The 18,628-nt window shown below is 41.2% G+C and overlaps 1 protein-coding gene across 1 annotated transcript; it reads left to right on the top strand.

Annotated features, from left to right (window-relative positions):
- The first annotated feature begins 584 nt into the window (after positions 1–584).
- Positions 585–15,222, top strand: LOC145395778 (uncharacterized). The gene is made up of 4 exons (XM_080269315.1): positions 585–1,527; positions 2,020–3,156; positions 14,607–14,662; positions 15,088–15,222. Exons 1-4 carry the CDS (start codon positions 585–587, stop codon positions 15,220–15,222), a joined length of 2,271 nt encoding a protein of 756 aa, XP_080125441.1.
- The last annotated feature ends 3,406 nt before the right edge of the window (positions 15,223–18,628 follow it).

Genomic DNA, 18,628 nt, shown 5'->3' on the forward strand with positions numbered 1-18,628 from the left:
CCTCAATTCTAGATAATAATGATGATGATTGGCAAACCTCCTCTGATGTAGCAAGTGAAGACTTTGTCTCTGCCTTGCATACCTATGAAAATATACTTAACAGAGTTCATCGTTCAGGAAAACCTATTCCACTATTACCTCACACAACGATAAACAAGTTCAAGTAACATTAACTGTTAAGATGTGTATTAAACTGTATTAGTAAACTCAAGTAAGCTACGGGTTATTATTATTTAGGTATTACAGGATTATTGAATATGAAATTTAGTATTATTATTATAATTGTTTCTTAGGACTTTGGTAAAGAAATAAGTCATTATTGAGTGATATAAATTTAAGTTTAACCCATGTCTCTCTTAATATTTTTGTTTGTGTTGCCGCCTGCCCCCTGTCGGTATTCGTGTGTACTTGTAGCTTGCTGAATAAACGGTTGACGGAGGAAGACCACGTTTTTCCCTCTTCCCCGCACCTTGTACTTGTTATCCACCATTATGACGGACCTCGACTCAACAGGTTATGGGCCCAGGAATCGCCTACTCTTCGATGGTGATGAGGAAAAGTACGAGTTGTGGGAAGTTAAGTTTATGGGCCACCTAAGGTTACGGAAGCTCCACGATGTCCTGACGGCCACAACTCCAGACGCCGAGAAAAACGCCAGAGTGTACGCTGAATTAGTTCAACTCCTAGATGACACAAGCCTTTCTTTGGTAATGAGAGAAGCCAAGGATAATGGGAAGAAGGCGATGAAGATCCTTCGTGAGTATTACATGGGGACAAGCAAGCCTAGGATAAAATCTTTGTACACTGAACTGACGTCACTGAAGATGGAAGGAAACGAGAGTGTGACTGACTACCTAATTAGGGCAGAGAAAGCAGCGACCTCCCTGAAGAATGCTAATGAGGTTATTAGTGACAGTTTACTTGTGGCAATGGTACTAAAAGGTCTACCCCCTAGTTATAAGACGTTTGCAACAGTTGTTACACAAAGGGATAAAGAGTGGACTTTTGTGGATTTCAAGGTGCAACTGAGAAGCTTTGAGGAATCAGAAAAAGCCTGTAGGCCACATAAGACAAGTGAAAATAATGATCATACTGTCAAGAAAGCAAATTTTAGGGAGAGCACCAGTAACCTAAAATGTTTTGTGTGTGGAAGACCAGGTCATAAAGCTTTCCAGTGTAATGAGAAGAAGAAGAAAGACAGTGAACCTAAATTTAGTAGAAAACGAAGACCTAACCGTTGGTGTGATATTTGTAGATCCCATACACATGACACTAATAGTTGTAGGAAGAAAAATCATGCAAAAGTTGTGAGTCAGTCAGATGAAGCAGTAACAGAGGATGTAAATTTTAATCATAGTTTTGCATTTAAGGTAACTTGCACTAAGCCTAACCTAGGTATTAATGATGACTGTGGTAAGTTATTGGTTGACTGTGGTGCAACATCCCACATTATCATTGACAAATCCAAATTTGTAAAATTTGATGAGGAATTTGAAGCTATGAACCATACTATTGAACTTGCTGATGGTAGTAGAACTTCAGGTGTAGTGTTAGGCAGAGGTGTAGCAAGTGTTAAGCTATGTGACACTAATGGCAATGATCATAATGTTGAGGAATGCATTATACATACCTACATATAAACAGGATATTTTTTCTGTCAAAGCAGCTACAAAGAGGGGTGCATCTGTCACATTTACCCCAAAGAATGCAGAGTTGTTATCCCCAGATGGTACAAAATTTGATATCGAGACACATCAGAAGTTATATTTCCTAAATAATGTAAATGTGAAAGGTAATACAGGTACCCACAATGTTGAGGAATGGCATAAGATTCTAGGTCATTGTAACTTAAAGGATGTCATTAGGTTGGAGAATGTTGTAGAAGGGATGAAAATTTCTGGTAGAAAGACATTTGATTGTGAAGCATGCACAATGGGGAAGATGACACAATGCAGGAACAGAGAGCCAGATAAGAAAGCAACTATGAAACTTGAATTACGGTAATTCATTGTGATTTAGCTGGCCCCATTGACCCCCCTGCCAAAGAAGGATTTAAGTACGCAATCTCTTTTGTAGATGACTGCTCAGGTGTTATTATGGTGTATTTTTTGAAGCATAAGAGTGACACAGTAGCGGCCACTGAGAGATTTTTGGCTGACAGCGCCCCGTATGGTCGTGTTGAGAAAATGAGAACTGACAATGGTACAGAATTTACCTCAGCTGAGTTTAGGTCTCTTTTGGTGAAGAACAGTATCAAGCATGAGTTTTCCGCACCATATTCCCCCCATCAGAATGGTACTGCAGAACGCTCCTGGAGAACCCTATTTGAGATGGCCAGATGCATATTATTTGAAGCCAAATTACCAAAGAAGCTGTGGACATATGCGCTGAAGACTGTCGCATATATCAGAAATCGGTGTTACAACCCTCGGACAGGAAAGACGCCATTTGAGATGATGACTGGAGAGAAACCCAACCTTAAGAATATGAAAATTTTTGGGAGTCTATGTTATGCTTATGTTCAAGAAAAGAAGAAACTGGATGCAAGATGTGAACGAGGAATATTTGTTGGATATGATACTCAGAGTCCAGCCTACCTTGTATATCTCCCAGAACAAGACAACATAAAGCGAGTAAGATGTGTTAAATTCAATCAAGAACAGGGAGTGAAGAATGATGCTGTAGAAGAGTATGCAAGGCCAGTACCTAAGATAGAAGAAGGTGAACATGCTCAAAAAGATGAAGACCAAGACATTAAAGAAGAAAGAAGAGGAAATCAAGATATTAAGCAAGAAAGAGATTCAAAAGAAGAAAGAGAAGAGAGAAGATACCCTGAAAGACTTCGGACCAAACCCAGGCATTTAGAAGACTACATCTTGGACGACAAAGACGAAGTAAATGCAGCAAAATACTCGGTTGATTACTGCTATCGCGTTGCTGACATTCCAAGGACATATGAGGAAGCTATTTCATCATCCGGGCATCAACTATGGCAAGGAGCAATGAAGGAAGAAATGGACGCTTTGCATGAGAATGACACTTTTGATCTGGTACCATTACCTGAGGGGAGAACAGTAGTTGGTGGAAAATGGGTATATGCTGTCAAGTTAGGCCCGAACAACACAGAAAAACATAAGGCGAGGTATTTAGCTAAAGGTTATTCCCAAGTTAAGGATGTAGATTATGGAGAAACATTTTCACCAACCGCTCGTCATACTTCTATTCGAATGTTAATGCAATTAGCAGCCCAAGAAGGAATGAAGGTACACCAAATGGATGTAAAGACAGCCTATCTAAATGCAGAGATAGATTATGAGATATATTTAGAGCAGCCAGAAGGTTTTGTCAAGAAGAATGAAAAGGGTGAACATTTAGTTTGTAAACTTAAGAAATCATTGTATGGACTGAAACAGAGTGGTAGAAATTGGAACAGTATGTTGCAGGAATTTCTTAATGATCAGAAGTTTAACCAGTCTGCAGCTGATAATTGCTTGTATACTAAATTTGAAGGTGACAATGTAACAATGATACTAGTTTGGGTAGATGACCTAATAGTAGCAGCGAGCAATGATGGTGCACTCCAGTCCATAAAGAAAACTCTCAAGGATAGATTTAAGATGAAAGATCTAGGACAACTTTCATGGTACCTGGGAATAGAATTTACATTTAATCCAGATGGTAGTGTCAGTATGAATCAAAGGAAATACTGTGAGAGTATTCTTGAGAGGTTTCATATGGAGGACTGTAACCCAAAATCTATCCCATGTGATATGAGTGTGAACAATATAATTTCTAGTGACTCCACTGAGTTAGAGGATCCCAAACTGTACAGGAAAATTGTTGGAAGTTTAATATATATCGTGATTGGGACAAGACCAGATTTAAGTTATGCTGTAACAAAATTGTCACAGTCAATGGCTAAACCTACTAAGGCTCACTTAAATTTATCTAAACATGTATTGAAGTATATCAAGGGTACTTTGAATTATTGCTTGAGATACTCTAAGTCTGAAAACCCATTGAAATTAATTGGTTATTGTGATGCAGACTGGGGAGGATCGGAAGATAGACGAAGTACTTCAGGTTATTGTTTCCAGTTAAGTAACCAAGGTTCATTAATTTCATGGAAGAGCAAAAAGCAAAGGGTAGTAGCATTATCATCATGTGAAGCTGAGTATGTAGCAATAACTCATGCAATGCAAGAAGCAAATTTCCTAAGACAACTGTACTCTGATATGACAGATTGTGAAAGGGACACTGTAATACTGCATGTTGACAACAAAGGTGCCATAGCCTTATCCAAGAACCCTGTACACCATCAAAGATCTAAACATATAGATAGTAAGTTTCATTTTATTAGGTCAGAAATTGAAGATAAAATTGTTGATTTGACATATGTACCTTCTGACCAGAATATTGCTGATTTATTTACTAAACGTGTATCAAGGAGGAAACTAAAGGATTTTAGTGTTATCAGAGGAGTACCAGTATAGTAGCTATTGGAACAGTACTGTACAGTACAGTAACTTGAGTTTAAGAGGGGGTGTTAAGATGTGTATTAAACTGTATTAGTAAACTCAAGTAAGCTACGGGTTATTATTATTTAGGTATTACAGGATTATTGAATATGAAATTTAGTATTATTATTATAATTGTTTCTTAGGACTTTGGTAAAGAAATAAGTCATTATTGAGTGATATAAATTTAAGTTTAACCCATGTCTCTCTTAATATTTTTGTTTGTGTTGCCGCCTGCCCCCTGTCGGTATTCGTGTGTACTTGTAGCTTGCTGAATAAACGGTTGACGGAGGAAGACCACGTTTTTCCCTCTTCCCCGCACCTTGTACTTGTTATCCACCATTATGACGGACCTCGACTCAACATTAACAAAGCAACCAGTGAAAATGAATAACGCAACCAATACCATAGATCAAGCATCCCCACCTCATGTTTACGTTTATCATGAGGATAAAACTGCCCCTAAATTCTCTGGCACAGAAAAAGATCGTATTGATGTTATTTCATTGATCAGTCAGAGTGAACAGATCTTCGTAAAAAGGCAAATAACAGATGAACAGGAGAAAATTGCTCTTACTTCTTCTTGGATTAATCAGGAAAGGTGCCCAGCAGGAGACTTGCTTAAGTCTGACAAGCTTCATTGAGCGAAGACATATGATGAGTTGAAAACTGAATTTTTGTAGAAATTTTCTGGAGGTATAAACTTTTTCCAGGTATAATCACAGAATTACATAGGATTGTAGATCTTGCAAGGGAGCACACTACAAATCATGTGCTCAGTGAAATAACTGCTGATGTCTTCAGCATCAAAAGAACATTATTAGCTACCTTAGAAAACTCAGACTAGATAACAGGAGATGGAAAGATGTCCCCAGACCTTGTCGTAGACATCACTGGTTATGTAGCTGCCTTGTGTAAGTTACCTGATAGGACCCTCAAGATCGCCAAGACGATCGCATACATCCCAGGTATGTACTTACCAAACTTAATGAACGAGGTAAAGATGCAGTGTAGCAAAGCAGAGGTGATCGAAACACAATCACATTCTAGTAGAATGATAGTGCCTGAGACAGTATCAGGTGTGAAAACAGCTACAACTACCCCGAACAGAGAACAAAATTGATCGCGACCTGAAAGCAGACAGAGCAAACAACCAAACGCGTTGAGGCAACGATCTCAAACGCCAGGCCACAGACAGTCTCATAAATTTCCGCGCAGTCCTGACAGTGTTACCATCACCACATTTCTTCGGTCTGTTTGGACTATTTCGATATGCCATACCGTGGACTACAATAATATGGCCGCTACTTGCCCCTATGTAGTATAGTTTTGAGTAGTCAGGCCGTACAGTCAGTAATTACTTCTTTATTTTATAATTAGGGAACATAATCTTCGTCCCTAATTCATCCTTTCAGTACTCGAGGAAAATCGTTAAGGTGCATATGAATCGTACAAATACGATAATTAGCGCAGTATTTCGCAAAACCAAAATGGATATTCTGGCGCAATGAAGTGATGGTCAATACTTTGTGATGCTGGAAAATTATTCATATTATATACTGTAAAAGAACCTTAAATAATATTAACTACAGTACTTTGTTGCAGGGTGAAAATATAAATAAACACTTAAAAAATACGAATGCTGACATATTTTCAAGTTACATTCAGTAAAAATATGCAAAACTCTGGTGTTTAATCACTGTCCGGAGTCTTCTGTAGAACAGATTATCTCATTAAGCTTTGGCTCAAGCATGAACCGTATATCACATTACCTGCATAGGCTACAAGTAAATGGTTACCATCCTCAAAATTCTTAATACTCTTTTAATTTAAAGCATTCTTTTCATGCTTTGATCTTTTGATGATATTTCTTCGGTACATAGGCCTATATAGGACTAACGTGATTTATAGAGCCGTCTGATATATTCCTATGTATCTCCACTGTTACTTGGGGGATACAGGTATAAATTTCAATGCATAACAAGTTGGGGCTACATTTGAAATGTATGTCACGTTTCCAAGGGCCACCTGCCACGGATTGACAAACCTGTCTGTTTATAAACCTGCACCTACGGGCACATGAACAGCCACTGGAACAAGATCCGTTAACACCTGCAAATCCGCCATTTACTAATTTATGCTTATAAAATGATATGAAGCAAGATTTCATAGCATCGTTTTTTATTCTTGAGTAATTTTCTTACAGGCTTTTACTGTGCATTACAAATGCATATTTTAGTCATCAGAGAAAATTCCTCACCTGTTATGCCTCCCAAATATAGTCAACGTATAGACAGACTTCACCGATTGTAGCCTACAGTATAAGATCCTTTGATTACACATTATAGGAAATGTTTCTTAAACAGTCACAGAAAGAGAGAGAGGGGGGGGAGGGTTTCCAAGGAGAAATAATATCTCGGGTCTTATGACCTATACCTCAGAGGTACCGTGAGTGAATTTACCAGGTATTAGTTGTTACTCATTTAGGCTAATCGGAGGGAAGTATAGCGGAGAAAAAGCCTCTCTCCACTCACCTCTCCCACTTGCGAAACGGGCACGGAAAAAAAAGTACACTTAACCCGGGGGAAAATGGGTAGGCTAGGAAATATTCAATCTACTACAATGTCAGGTCTGGCTTAACCCTGAACTGCTCTGTCGACGAAGTGTGAACTGCCTATGCTGGCAGATGCTTCCAGATACACCAGATCTTATACATGAATAAAACTGCCTAATGTTTCATTTGGAATCGTCTCTGCAGGGGTATCAACAATGGGTTCAGATGGAGTAACAAGGCTATTATAACAAAAGTAATTTAATCACTAGGCAGTGTTGAGAGGAAATTAACAAAACAAAATAAAATAGGTCAGTTATATATCCGTGTTACAATATGGTTTTCTTTTGCATGATGGTTATTTAACTTAATTCTGGTATTAGAGTTTGATATTCATACTTCCTCAAACCACACACTGTTACCAGACCCATAAACAGAGCTGAGATGCTACAGACAAGTAATGATTTTTATTGTCCGCTTTTAGCAACGCGAGGCGATAGTTTGTGTGTGTGTGTATGTAATTCACCGGGTCGGTCAGGATCACTTGATGGTCGTGATCGTGTGTGTGTGTGTGTGTGTGTGTGTGTTCCCGAAATACCTCGAAAAGTTGTGGAAGAATTTTCATCGAAAAAGCACTTATGTGAATGAGCAGAAGTGTTTAACTCTTTTTCAGGATTTGATCAAAGGCGACCGAATACCAGTCGCCATATATCAAGTTGCATTATGACGAATGTCTCAGCAATGGAAAGAGATATTTTTTAAAAGTAGGTTTGTAGGTAGCTTGTACCTTAGCCAAGATATTTTGCTGATGATTAGCATTTGGCCCCCCCAATACTTTCGTTTTTCATTTACTAAAAGTCTGAACAGACTTCACAACAAGATTTCTTGAGTCCTTAGTTTAACCCAGAAGAAACCATTGTCACCCTGGGGTGATGGTTCAGCGCATTTTCAGATCATAAATAAGGAGGGAATCCCAGGTTGTGCCCTAAGATCTTTGGTGCTATGACCTGATAGATGAATCATAGTATTCTAAGAACCTTACCCACAAAATCTCACCTGCAGCAACTCAGGGTTTTGGAGGGTTAAGAGCACCGGCAGTGTATGTAAAACCTTTCATGATATTCTTTAGAAGCTGCAGGAAAATTCTGTTATAATTTGTGTGAAGATAACTAGCCACGCTTCGCCCAGTAATAGTTGTTCTGCAGTGGAAGTGTCGAGGTGTTTGAGCAAATTGGGAGGAACTTCAACTGCTCGTGTCTGAGTTTCACCATATGGCTCTGTCTTCAGGAGACTATGGTCGGAAACAAGACTCTTCCTGCTCTAGGAGGGTACACATTTCTCCACACACCAGTGGTACTCGAGGTGGTACTGGAGGTGGCTGTCCTCACCTTTGTTGTACTGGTGTTACATTTACTTCTTTTTCTGTCTGGTCTCTCCTTCAGGCAGTGGCTGTTCAGTTACACCTGGGGAGGTGTTATATATTCTGTTGTAATTATTTACCCCACCCCCCCTCCAGGCCCATCTGTGCCTTGATCACTTTATTCGTCAGCTTCCAATGCCATTTGTTCATCTAGGTGACATAAATGGGCTCCATGTTTTGTGGAGTGAAACCATATGAAACACCTGTCGTGATCTCCAAGCATCTTTGGCTGAGGATTTGGATTTTGTTCCTATGAGCAAGGGAGACCTGACACATTTCATGTTCAAACTAGTACTCTATCTGCTATTGATTTTACAATGCTCTCCCGCGATTCTTCGTTGAATGTTTAATGTGGTATTTTGCCAGGCATGAATGATGTAGATCATTGCCCTACTGTAGTCAATCCATGCAACTCTGTGTCAGTGAAGTGTGTCCCTCACTGGTGTTTGGGTACGACTGATCGGGCAGGGTTGGCAGAACACTGCAGTCTTGACTGTAGTGCTCCAGTCTTTCAGTGCTGATGATGCAGAACAGTAGTCACATCTACTGTTTATCAGGCTGGCCTTTCTTCTATTCCACAGATGTCTCGAAAGCTTTGCAGGAGACCTGTACCTTGGTGGGATGAGGATTGTGCTTTCGTTAATTGTGTCCATTAAATTTAGGACGAATAAATAAGTCATCTTTTTAATTTAGTTAAAGCTCATGCCCGTTATCGGTGGGTTCTGAGAAATTTGCGTCACATCATGTGGAGAACCTATATTTCGTCTGTCACCTCATCCACTCCTTTACAACTGGTCTGTAAGGCGATGAAAATAACGGGTAAGCATTCACCTTCTCCTTCCCTGTTACTTAACCCTTCACGTCCCGAGCTATCTCGCACCTCCGACACCCCCCAATCCCATTATATTTTCGAAAATTTTTTTTTGGCTAAAACCTCCGCTTTCGGCGAGAAACATAGAAAATTCATAGAGAAATCGCTCACCTAAGGTTTAAAATACTCGATCCAGGTAGCAATACCTCCTTACCTTACTGGGTTTTCTAACAGGCTGGCACCAAAGAAAATGAGGTCTATGGGAGGGTAACTATTTCACACCACTAATAAACGGTATTTATTTATTTACTTGGTACGAATTTATATGTAGTATGAGAGTATACTGGTTTTCAAACAGCAATAGAGGCATTTTAAGCATTGTTTCACTCACTAACTCATCACCATACCTGACCTTTTTTTGCCACATTACCTGATCATCATTTCTGACTGTTTCTTCCTCTAATGCTATGTAAACTTTGTCCTCCACATTGTCATCGATTGGGGAATCACTGGCCCTGAATGTCTTTATTGGCCAGGTCACTGGTAACAGGTGAATTGCAAAGACAATGGCGCACAGGGTGGGGGGGGAGGTTATGCGGTGTAAGACATTGTCCCTGCTTGGCATCCTGTAGAGGAATAGAGGAAGGTGTCCCGTGTATACATACGAAAAATCACCCGCAAAAATTGAAAATTGTGCAAATTATGAACCTTGCAATTGCGCAACGTACCAGTATGTCATCGGGACTGGCAAATGCAAAATGTTGCAACATATCTATATGTCGACGGGACGTCTCGGGTTAAAACTAAGGGATCTTCTGTACCCATCTCCTATGAAGTAGTTTTAGCCCTGATGGAGTACATTTACAATGTTTTTTTTTTTTTTTCAGATCCATCCAAGCCATATAGCTTTTTCCGGTGACAACAGGAAAGTTTGGGTATTTAATTTCTGAATACTGAACAGGAACCTTATGCTTTCTTTGCCAGGCTACTCTCCAGCAAAGTAGTGACTCTGTTCTTGGACCTAATGACATTCGTCATGCTATGATTTGCCATTTGCTGCACCATTGTCTATTGTTTTTATTAAAAAACTGACAACAGGATAAGGGATGAAGATAAAGTATAAACTAACTGGATGGGCATACTTATTCATTTCTTAAGCCAAAGGTTATTCTAATATGGCTAACTATCATCCCATTTGTTTGCCATCTTGCGTATGCAAACTGTTTGAAATGATTAGCGTGAGACTAGTTCTGTTAATAAACAAGAGATTACTTTTCTTCATTACAAAACGAGTTTCATAGGATGAGATGTACATTGAACTACCTAATGCGATTTGAGTCAGCAGTCTGTGAGGCTTTTGCATCTGGACAACATCTTGTAGCTTTGGTTGTTGACCTGGAAGAGGAATATGATAAGGCATGGCACCATGGCATTCTGAATCAACATCACAGTTTAGAGCTGAACAGCCACCTGCCATTGTTTCTTAGTGACTTCTTGTTGGACAGAAGGTTTCAGGTCCATGTGCTGTCCTCACTCTGTCCCACGAGTTCAGGGAGAAGGTGTTGCACAGAGGATGTGCTAAGTGTTCCTTACATGCTGTTGCCATCATTAACAATATGGATTCCCTACCAAGGCGGGTGTCTTCTTCCCTTTACGTGGACGACCTTGTGATATAGTTTGTTGGCACCCAAATGTGTGGTGTGGAGAGGAGGATGCAGCTGGTGCTGGAAAGGGTTGCTAGCTGAAGAGACTGGAGAGATTTCCACTTTTCTTCAAACAAGAATATAGCTATCCACTGTTATAGATTAAAGGGGTTGGCACCTGCTACAGTGCATGGAGAAGACTGTTTCTTGGTTTAACGTTTGACTGTCAGGTTACTTGAGTTTTACATTTGAATTTTCTACGACTGTCTTGTATGTAAGCATCGAATTTGTTGAAGGTACTATTTCAGTACCTCATCTTCGTCAGGCGCTGATCAGAAAACACTCCTACATCTGTACCAAGCCTTAGTGGAATCCAGCCTCGCCTATGGCTGCGAGGTGTACTCCTTTTATCGTACATTGGCTAAGTGTTTCAGTCCAGTGCATCATGTAGTTTTGCACCTCACTACTGGTGCTTTCAGATCCTACCCGATTCCTAACTTATGGAGGCTGGTGTTCCTTTTTTTTTCTACAGAGCAAGTTGGTAATCATTCGTTGCTGGAACTGCGTGAGGCATATTTCAGACTCATTTTCTACTGCTGTTCGTGTATCACAGTCATTTTTTTTCAGTATCATGATTTTCATCCTCGCACTCCACAGTCCTTAGGGTACGAGGTCAACATGATTATGGGGGATTTAGGTTTCTGCATAGCCTTCCTGTTCCGATCGGCTACAAAAATTTGCACCACTGTGCCTTACAGAGGTGCAAGTGTGCAGGGATTTTGAGATTACTAAGTCTTCTGTCTCTTCTCTGGCTCTTGATCATTCATCAGCTATTTTGGAAAATTCGTTCACCTACAGAGGCACCCCTCCCTTTATATAAACATAGTTCAAAATAACTGCAAGGAGAAAATATCAGCTTCCTCCTGAACCATCGTTACTTCATTGATCTGAGTGCTCGAGTCCATGGGTCAAGCAGACAGAGTCGGTGGCAGGCAAGCTGCTTCACTGACGGGGAAGCAGATTGGGACAGAAAGCAGCAGGGCCCATACTTATAAAAAACTAAGACTGCATCATAAGGTGGAAGTCTGTCCCAAGTTCACAGGAGCGAGTCATAATTCCTTATGTACGACCTAACATGAGTCATAGCTAAAGACACCTCATGAGTTGGTATAGTGCTTAGGACGCGGCTTATAACTCGATCACAACGGTAAACATGGCCGCCGCATGACAGCAAGAACCTAGAAACTTCTTGTGACAGGAAAGATGTGCTTAATGAGCTAAGTGAGGCAGAACTGGTAAAGAGATACTGCTTGGACAGTACAGACATAATTTTTGTGATAGATTTGGTGCGGGAGACCCTATCAAGACCAACGGCAAGAAACAAAGCTCTCACGCCAGAAATGAAAGTTATTTTTCGTTACCATCCAACTGGAATAGTGCAACTCTGTAGTGGTGACCACCACTTGTGCATTTCTTTATCGTACTGCTCGAGTTCTCCATGCTGCTGGTGGCTGTGGTGTGGTTTGTTTACAGGATGGTGTGGTAAGGCAACATGTCCTAACAGAGTCGACCTAACAATCTCTTGACTTTGTTATGGTGAACTGCTCCTTAAGTCTCACATTTTTTACTTTCACCTAAGTATGATATATGTTTTATAAGTGTGGCACTAGGATCTTGCCCACACCACACACTTGCTCGACTGTCCCCAGCTTATTAACCCTTTAACCGCGGGTGTCATTCCAGAATGACATTGCAAAAACTGGACCAAATCGCGGGTGTCATTCTCGAATGTTTGTGAATATTTTGAATACCCCGCGTTTTTTCCGTGCGCCAATTGATTCAAGGGAGAGTAGCTATTAAGTTCTTTCACTCCAGCCGACCTCCACCTCCCTCCTCCCACCCCCCGGGCCCCCCACCCCACCCCTGACCAACACACATCAGTATCTGTCCAGCTGTGTGAGTGACAATATCGCTGATGTGGTAGTGAAGTGAGGGCAATTACAGTGCCTTTTACCTGCCTCAGTGAACACAGAGTGGGTGTTTATCGTATGTGCAGTGTTCATATATGTTTATAGTATTATTATCAGAATGAGGTTGGCATTTGGTAATGGTTTGTGAGCGAAAAATAGTGATTACAACACTGCTGATGTGGCAGTGAAGTGCGGGCAATTACAGTGCCTTTTACCTGCCTCAGTGAACACAGAGTGGGTGTTCATCGTATGTGCAGTGTTCATATATGTTTATAGTATTATTACAGAATGAGGTTGGCATTTGGTAATGGTGTGTGAGCGAAAAATAGTGATTACAACACCGCTGATGTGGCAGTGAAGTGCGGGCAATTACAGTGCCTTTTACCTGCCTCAGTGAACACAGAGTGGGTGTTCATCGTATGTGCAGTGTTCATATATGTTTATAGTATTATTACAGAATGAAGTTGGCATTTGGTAATGGTGTGTGAGCGAAAAATAGTGATTACAACACCGCTGATGTGGCAGTGAAGTGCGGGCAATTACAGTGCCTTTTACCTGCCTCAGTGAAAACAGAGTGGGTGTTTATCGTATGTGCAGTGTTCATATATGTTTATAGTATTATTATCAGAATGAGGTTGGCATTTGGTAATGGTTTGTGAGCGAAAAATAGTGATTACAACACCGCTGATGTGGCAGTGAAGTGCGGGAAATTACAGTGCCTTTTATCTGCCTCAGTGAACACAGAGTGGGTGTTCATCGTATGTGCAGTGTTCATATATGTTTATAGTATTATTACAGAATGAGGTTGGCATTTGGTAATGGTTTGTGAGCGAAAAATAGTGATTACAACACCGCTGATGTGGCAGTGAAGTGCGGGCAATTACAGTGCCTTTTACCTGCCTCAGTGAACACAGAGTGGGTGTTTATCGTATGTGCAGTGTTCATATATGTTTATAGTATTATTATCAGAATGAGGTTGGGATTTGGTAATAGTGTGTGAGCGAAGGTAATGGTGTGTGAGCGAAAAATAGTGATTTTAGATCGCTCACTTCTAACGGCACTGCCCATCCAGTGATAGTCAACGAAATCATGAAACCTACATCAGTGCAAAGCCGAAGGTTAGTACTTTCTAATGGTACCTTATTTTTCGCTCTAGATTTATTCTGTGCAGAGTTATAAAGGTTTAAAGTTTGTTTACATTTTGGCTGGAACCCCCGCGGGAGAGGCCAGTCAGGGCAAAACAATGCCCGCAGTTAAAGGGTTAATGTAGAGGGAATATGGGCTGATTTTCCTTTCCCCCTCTTATCAAGTGGAGGCCATCTCCACTGTTATTTGTTAACAATCCTCTTGCCCTGCCGTACTTGTTGTAAATACTGTAAATATTGGATAAACCCATTTATTTTTCTGGGTTTCCTGTTACTAACCTGGAGCTGAGCACGGCAGACCTAGTATCTTGGGAAGCAGTGTCAGTAGCCACACTTCTCATCACATCGTGGTGACCTTTGCCAGGATTATAATGCTCTATGTATATCCGGTTGGTGGAGTTGTTTTTACACTGCAGAGAAAATTGGTTAAGTGATAAGTTGCTTCGGCGCCACCTATCATCCGCTTCGGCGCCACCTATCATCCAGGGCATGGAAATAGGTGTTTGTGTTTCACACTCTAGTAACTTGATTTGTTTGCGTTGTCATTAGTGGGTTACTTGGCTGAAGTTGCGCTGCTGTGTGCCAAGGGATGTCTAGGTGCTGAAGTGAGTCCTAGCAGGCACTGTCGCAAGTGAGATTAGTGCGTACCACTAAGCATGTGGCTTTTAGTAAGAGTTGCCTAAGAAGCGATTGTTGTTAAGTGGTGTGGGTCAGAGACCATCCATTGGTCATAACTGGTTACTACCTGCCCAGTGTTAATGCCTGGCCATTACTTCTTGAACTGTTTGTCCCGAACATAACTATTTTAGTATATTTTGCATCTATCAAGATTTCATTGTCTTACCTCTGTGTTTTCCCACAGAGGTAGTCAACAGTGTATTTGCTGTGTTGGTTTTGGTCTTTTGTTTTTGGGTTTTGGTTTCTTCATTGGGTTGTTTAGTTTTGGCTTATGGTCTGAACTTAGTTGTTATTTCAGTAGATACCAAGGATATTACCTCACATGTGGTTTAAATACTTTACAATGTCTAAGCTTACCACAGAAGAAGAACTGAAAGCTCAAGTCGAATCCATCGGACTGATGGGAATGGACATAGGCCAGTACATCCTTCGACAACAGGCATTTGAACGTGAGGATCGTGCAAAGGAACGAGAAGAACGGGAGTGAGAAAGAAGAATGCGAGAAGGAAATAGAGGAATGTGAGGGGGAAATGGAGCTTGAATTCGCCAAGATAGCAAGTGAAGAGCATATCCAGCTGGCTAAGTTGAATGCAAAAGGTAAACCACCAGTCGCGATCCTAGTGATGACTTCAGCAAGCCTAAAATACCCAGATATCAAGATGGGGAAGACATGACTACTTACCTCTGCCGTTACAAGAAGGTGGCAAATCTTGGGTTAGACAAAGCAAGTTACACCTTAAGGATGGGTGGTTTGCTTTCAGGTAAGATGGCCGAAACGTATGCCGGTTTTGCGACAATTAGTCACTACCCCTCACTAAAAAAGGGTCTTTTGACACGCTTTGATAAGACCCCAGACCGTTGTAGATTGCATTTCAGGCAAGCCAGGATTCAGGCTAAAGAGAGCTTCCAACATATCATCTCCATCCTTAAACGTCTGTTCAACTTTTGGTATAAATCGGCAGGCCAGAGCAAGTCATTTATGAAATTATAATCCTTGATCAGTTTCTCTTCTCTTTAGCTTCAGAATTACGCCACATCCTCGAAGATCAACTAGCTGAGACTATCAAGGAGGCAGGAGAATAGGCCGATGTGTGGGAAGCCAATCGGAACACTAACTCCCACCATTGGTATTCGTCTGAAACCAGCATGAACAGGTCCTCCTCTCACCAAGACAGAGCAACGTGCTTCATCTACTTCTTCCGCTCCTCATAGTCCGAGCAGAAACTTAACAGTGAGGAAGTACCACAACCGTTGAGAAGAAGGAAATTTTAGGTCCCAGTGCCTTCAGAACCTGCGAGCTTTTAAGGACGTGAGAGAAGTCCAACCAAGCAACAAGGTAGGATTCTATTTAAGTGACAAGAGTGTCCCCAACTTCTCTGTTACAAGCACTGCAATGGCTCCTGGACCTCACTGATCATCAGGGACACGGGCTGCTCCTGTGTGTTAGTATCAGAGGAAGTACTACAGTACCTGATATCGACATGACTGCCTGCTATAAGTTAGAGGTTGCTGATTATATGGGCAGAGTTAATTACCTCCAGCCTGTCCACTGTTATCATCGGTGTCCCTATTATACCAGGTGGGTGAATGCTTTTTGTGTGCCAATTAAATTTGCTTGGGTCATGGTAGGGAAAATACTTCGTACCAGGTGTGGTAAACCCTCAACAACCTGAACACCCCTTTCCAACATTTAATGAGTCTTCCTTACCAGCAGAACTACTACTTCTCCTAATGTTCAACCGCACTGTCCAACAACCCCGACTGCTGAAAGTAGCATCGTGACCCCTCAAGCTTCATCTCCCATTTTGGAACCAGTCCAGACATCTAGCTGTTCAACTTCTGCTATTAACACCGTCCAGACACACGCCAGCCATATGATGAGGGTCCATCCCTTGTTCTACCCGCCATAGTACTACTAAAGATCACGCCAGAGGAATTTAAGCAGTTACAAGTTTCATGCCCGTCTCTGGCTAGGATACGGGACACGGCTACCTCAGGTGAGATTGAAGTGGCAAGAAATGAGTCTACGATCAAATACCTTCGTCAAGATGGGCTACTTTACCAAAAGTGCTTGTCATCCAAGATACCTGATAAAGTCGGTACCCAATTTCAAGTTGCTCATTCTGATTGCCGTCAAGTAATTGAGGTGCACGCAATAGTAAGGGCACAAGCGCCACCGCACCTAAATCCGAGTTGCCAGTATTGCATTTTTTCTCATGGTTTCCTCTATCCAACAGTAGGTCGTATATGCCCTTCTGATTATTTTTCATATAGTCTAGTAAGCCCTGAAACACCCGCGATTATTCAGCTGTGTATACCTTACTACAGCTCTGCCACAACGCGCCGGAGTAGGGACACAAGCACCACTTTCCCTTTAAACCAGGAGTACTCTGGTGTTTGTGGGCGGCCGTGCTTCCTTCTCACACTCACATCTCTCCCACGCACCACGCTGGTGGATCTCAGCAGCCAATGAAAATTTGCTTTGACTGAGCTAACGTTGTTATTGGGTGACTGATGCCACCATCCAGTATAAACGCAATCAAAACACCAGTCTCTTCCCCGCGCCTTTTTTTAACAGAACACTTTGAATGCTTCATTATTTTTGTTGATTTTGCGAGTGTTTCCGTTGTGTTGTTGCACTGTGGTAGCCATGGGTGATAAGAATGATAACAGTGAGCACCAGGAGGCTGTTTTAGTGAAAATGAGTCTGTGTTAGTAAGAATAGTCAGTGTATTGAGCTGGGCTCTTCCCGTGGCCGTAAACGCAAACCAAAGCCAGACACGTGGAAAGCCAGTGTGGTGAAAAAACTTCGTAATGAAGGTAAGGCTTACACCAGCCGTATGACTAAGAAACTGGTGGAAGCACGAAAGATAGGACCTCCATGTGCTGATAGTTGTTTCAATAAATTGACTAGGAAGCAGAGAATAGTCGGGAGGGTTTATGAGCACTGCATTAGTGTTGCACTCCCCTTCCTTTTGATCTTCAGTCTCTGTCTGTCTGTCTGTCGGTCTGTCTCTGTCTTTGTCTGTCTGTCTGTCTGTCTGTCTCTGTCTCTGTCTCTGTCTCTCTCTCTCTCTCCTTTTTTATGCATGCCTGCCACCCTATTATGCCTATTCTACTCCTATTATTATGACATTGTGATATTGTTCTGAGGATTGTTGAAAAATGTTTTTTTTTTTATTATTTACCATTATTATATGAATGATTATCATGTGTATGCTACTATTATGGCATTATTATAACATCTATTCTGATGTGATCTCACTGGTTAGGAGATGGAAAAAAAATGATTTCAGCAGTAAAAGAGATATGATTTTGCAAATTATCAGAGCCACATTACCAGACGTTATATGTTGCAGCAAAGGCATAAAGCTTAATAATAACATTGGGATACATAATAGAGGGATAAATTTTCTTTAAATTGGTGCAATGTAGATTGAATTCGTATGGTTGGTTTGGAAGATCTTCCTGTTTCAAAACTTTAAATGCGTTTTCCTCCTTTTTTTTTTTTTTTTTTTTTTCATGGCGCTTGTGCCCTTACTACAGCGTGTACCTCAATTCTCTTTGTCAGTCATGAAAGTCCCACAGCTGGCATTTTTTTACACACAGGAAGACTGAGCAAAAGATTGCTGAACACTTTTCCTGGCCAGGAATGAGCAGTAACATTAGGGATTACTTTCGATTTGTGACAAGTGTCAGTGCATGGCACCTAAGGGACGTATTCGTCCCGTCCCACTCAGTCCACTGGTCACAGTCACAGAACCATTTTTACATGTAACCATTGACCTGTTTGCACCTTCATCTCCTCCATCCTCAGAAGGCCCTCAATACAGCTTTATCAGTCTTGTAACTGATTATATAGCTGTCGTAGCCGAGCTGTAGTTAAATAGTGA

Source organism: Coenobita brevimanus, chromosome 33 (assembly GCF_032717465.1).
Source record: "Coenobita brevimanus isolate Jiangsu-jjx chromosome 33, ASM3271746v2, whole genome shotgun sequence".
Classification (NCBI taxonomy): domain Eukaryota; kingdom Metazoa; phylum Arthropoda; class Malacostraca; order Decapoda; family Coenobitidae; genus Coenobita; species Coenobita brevimanus.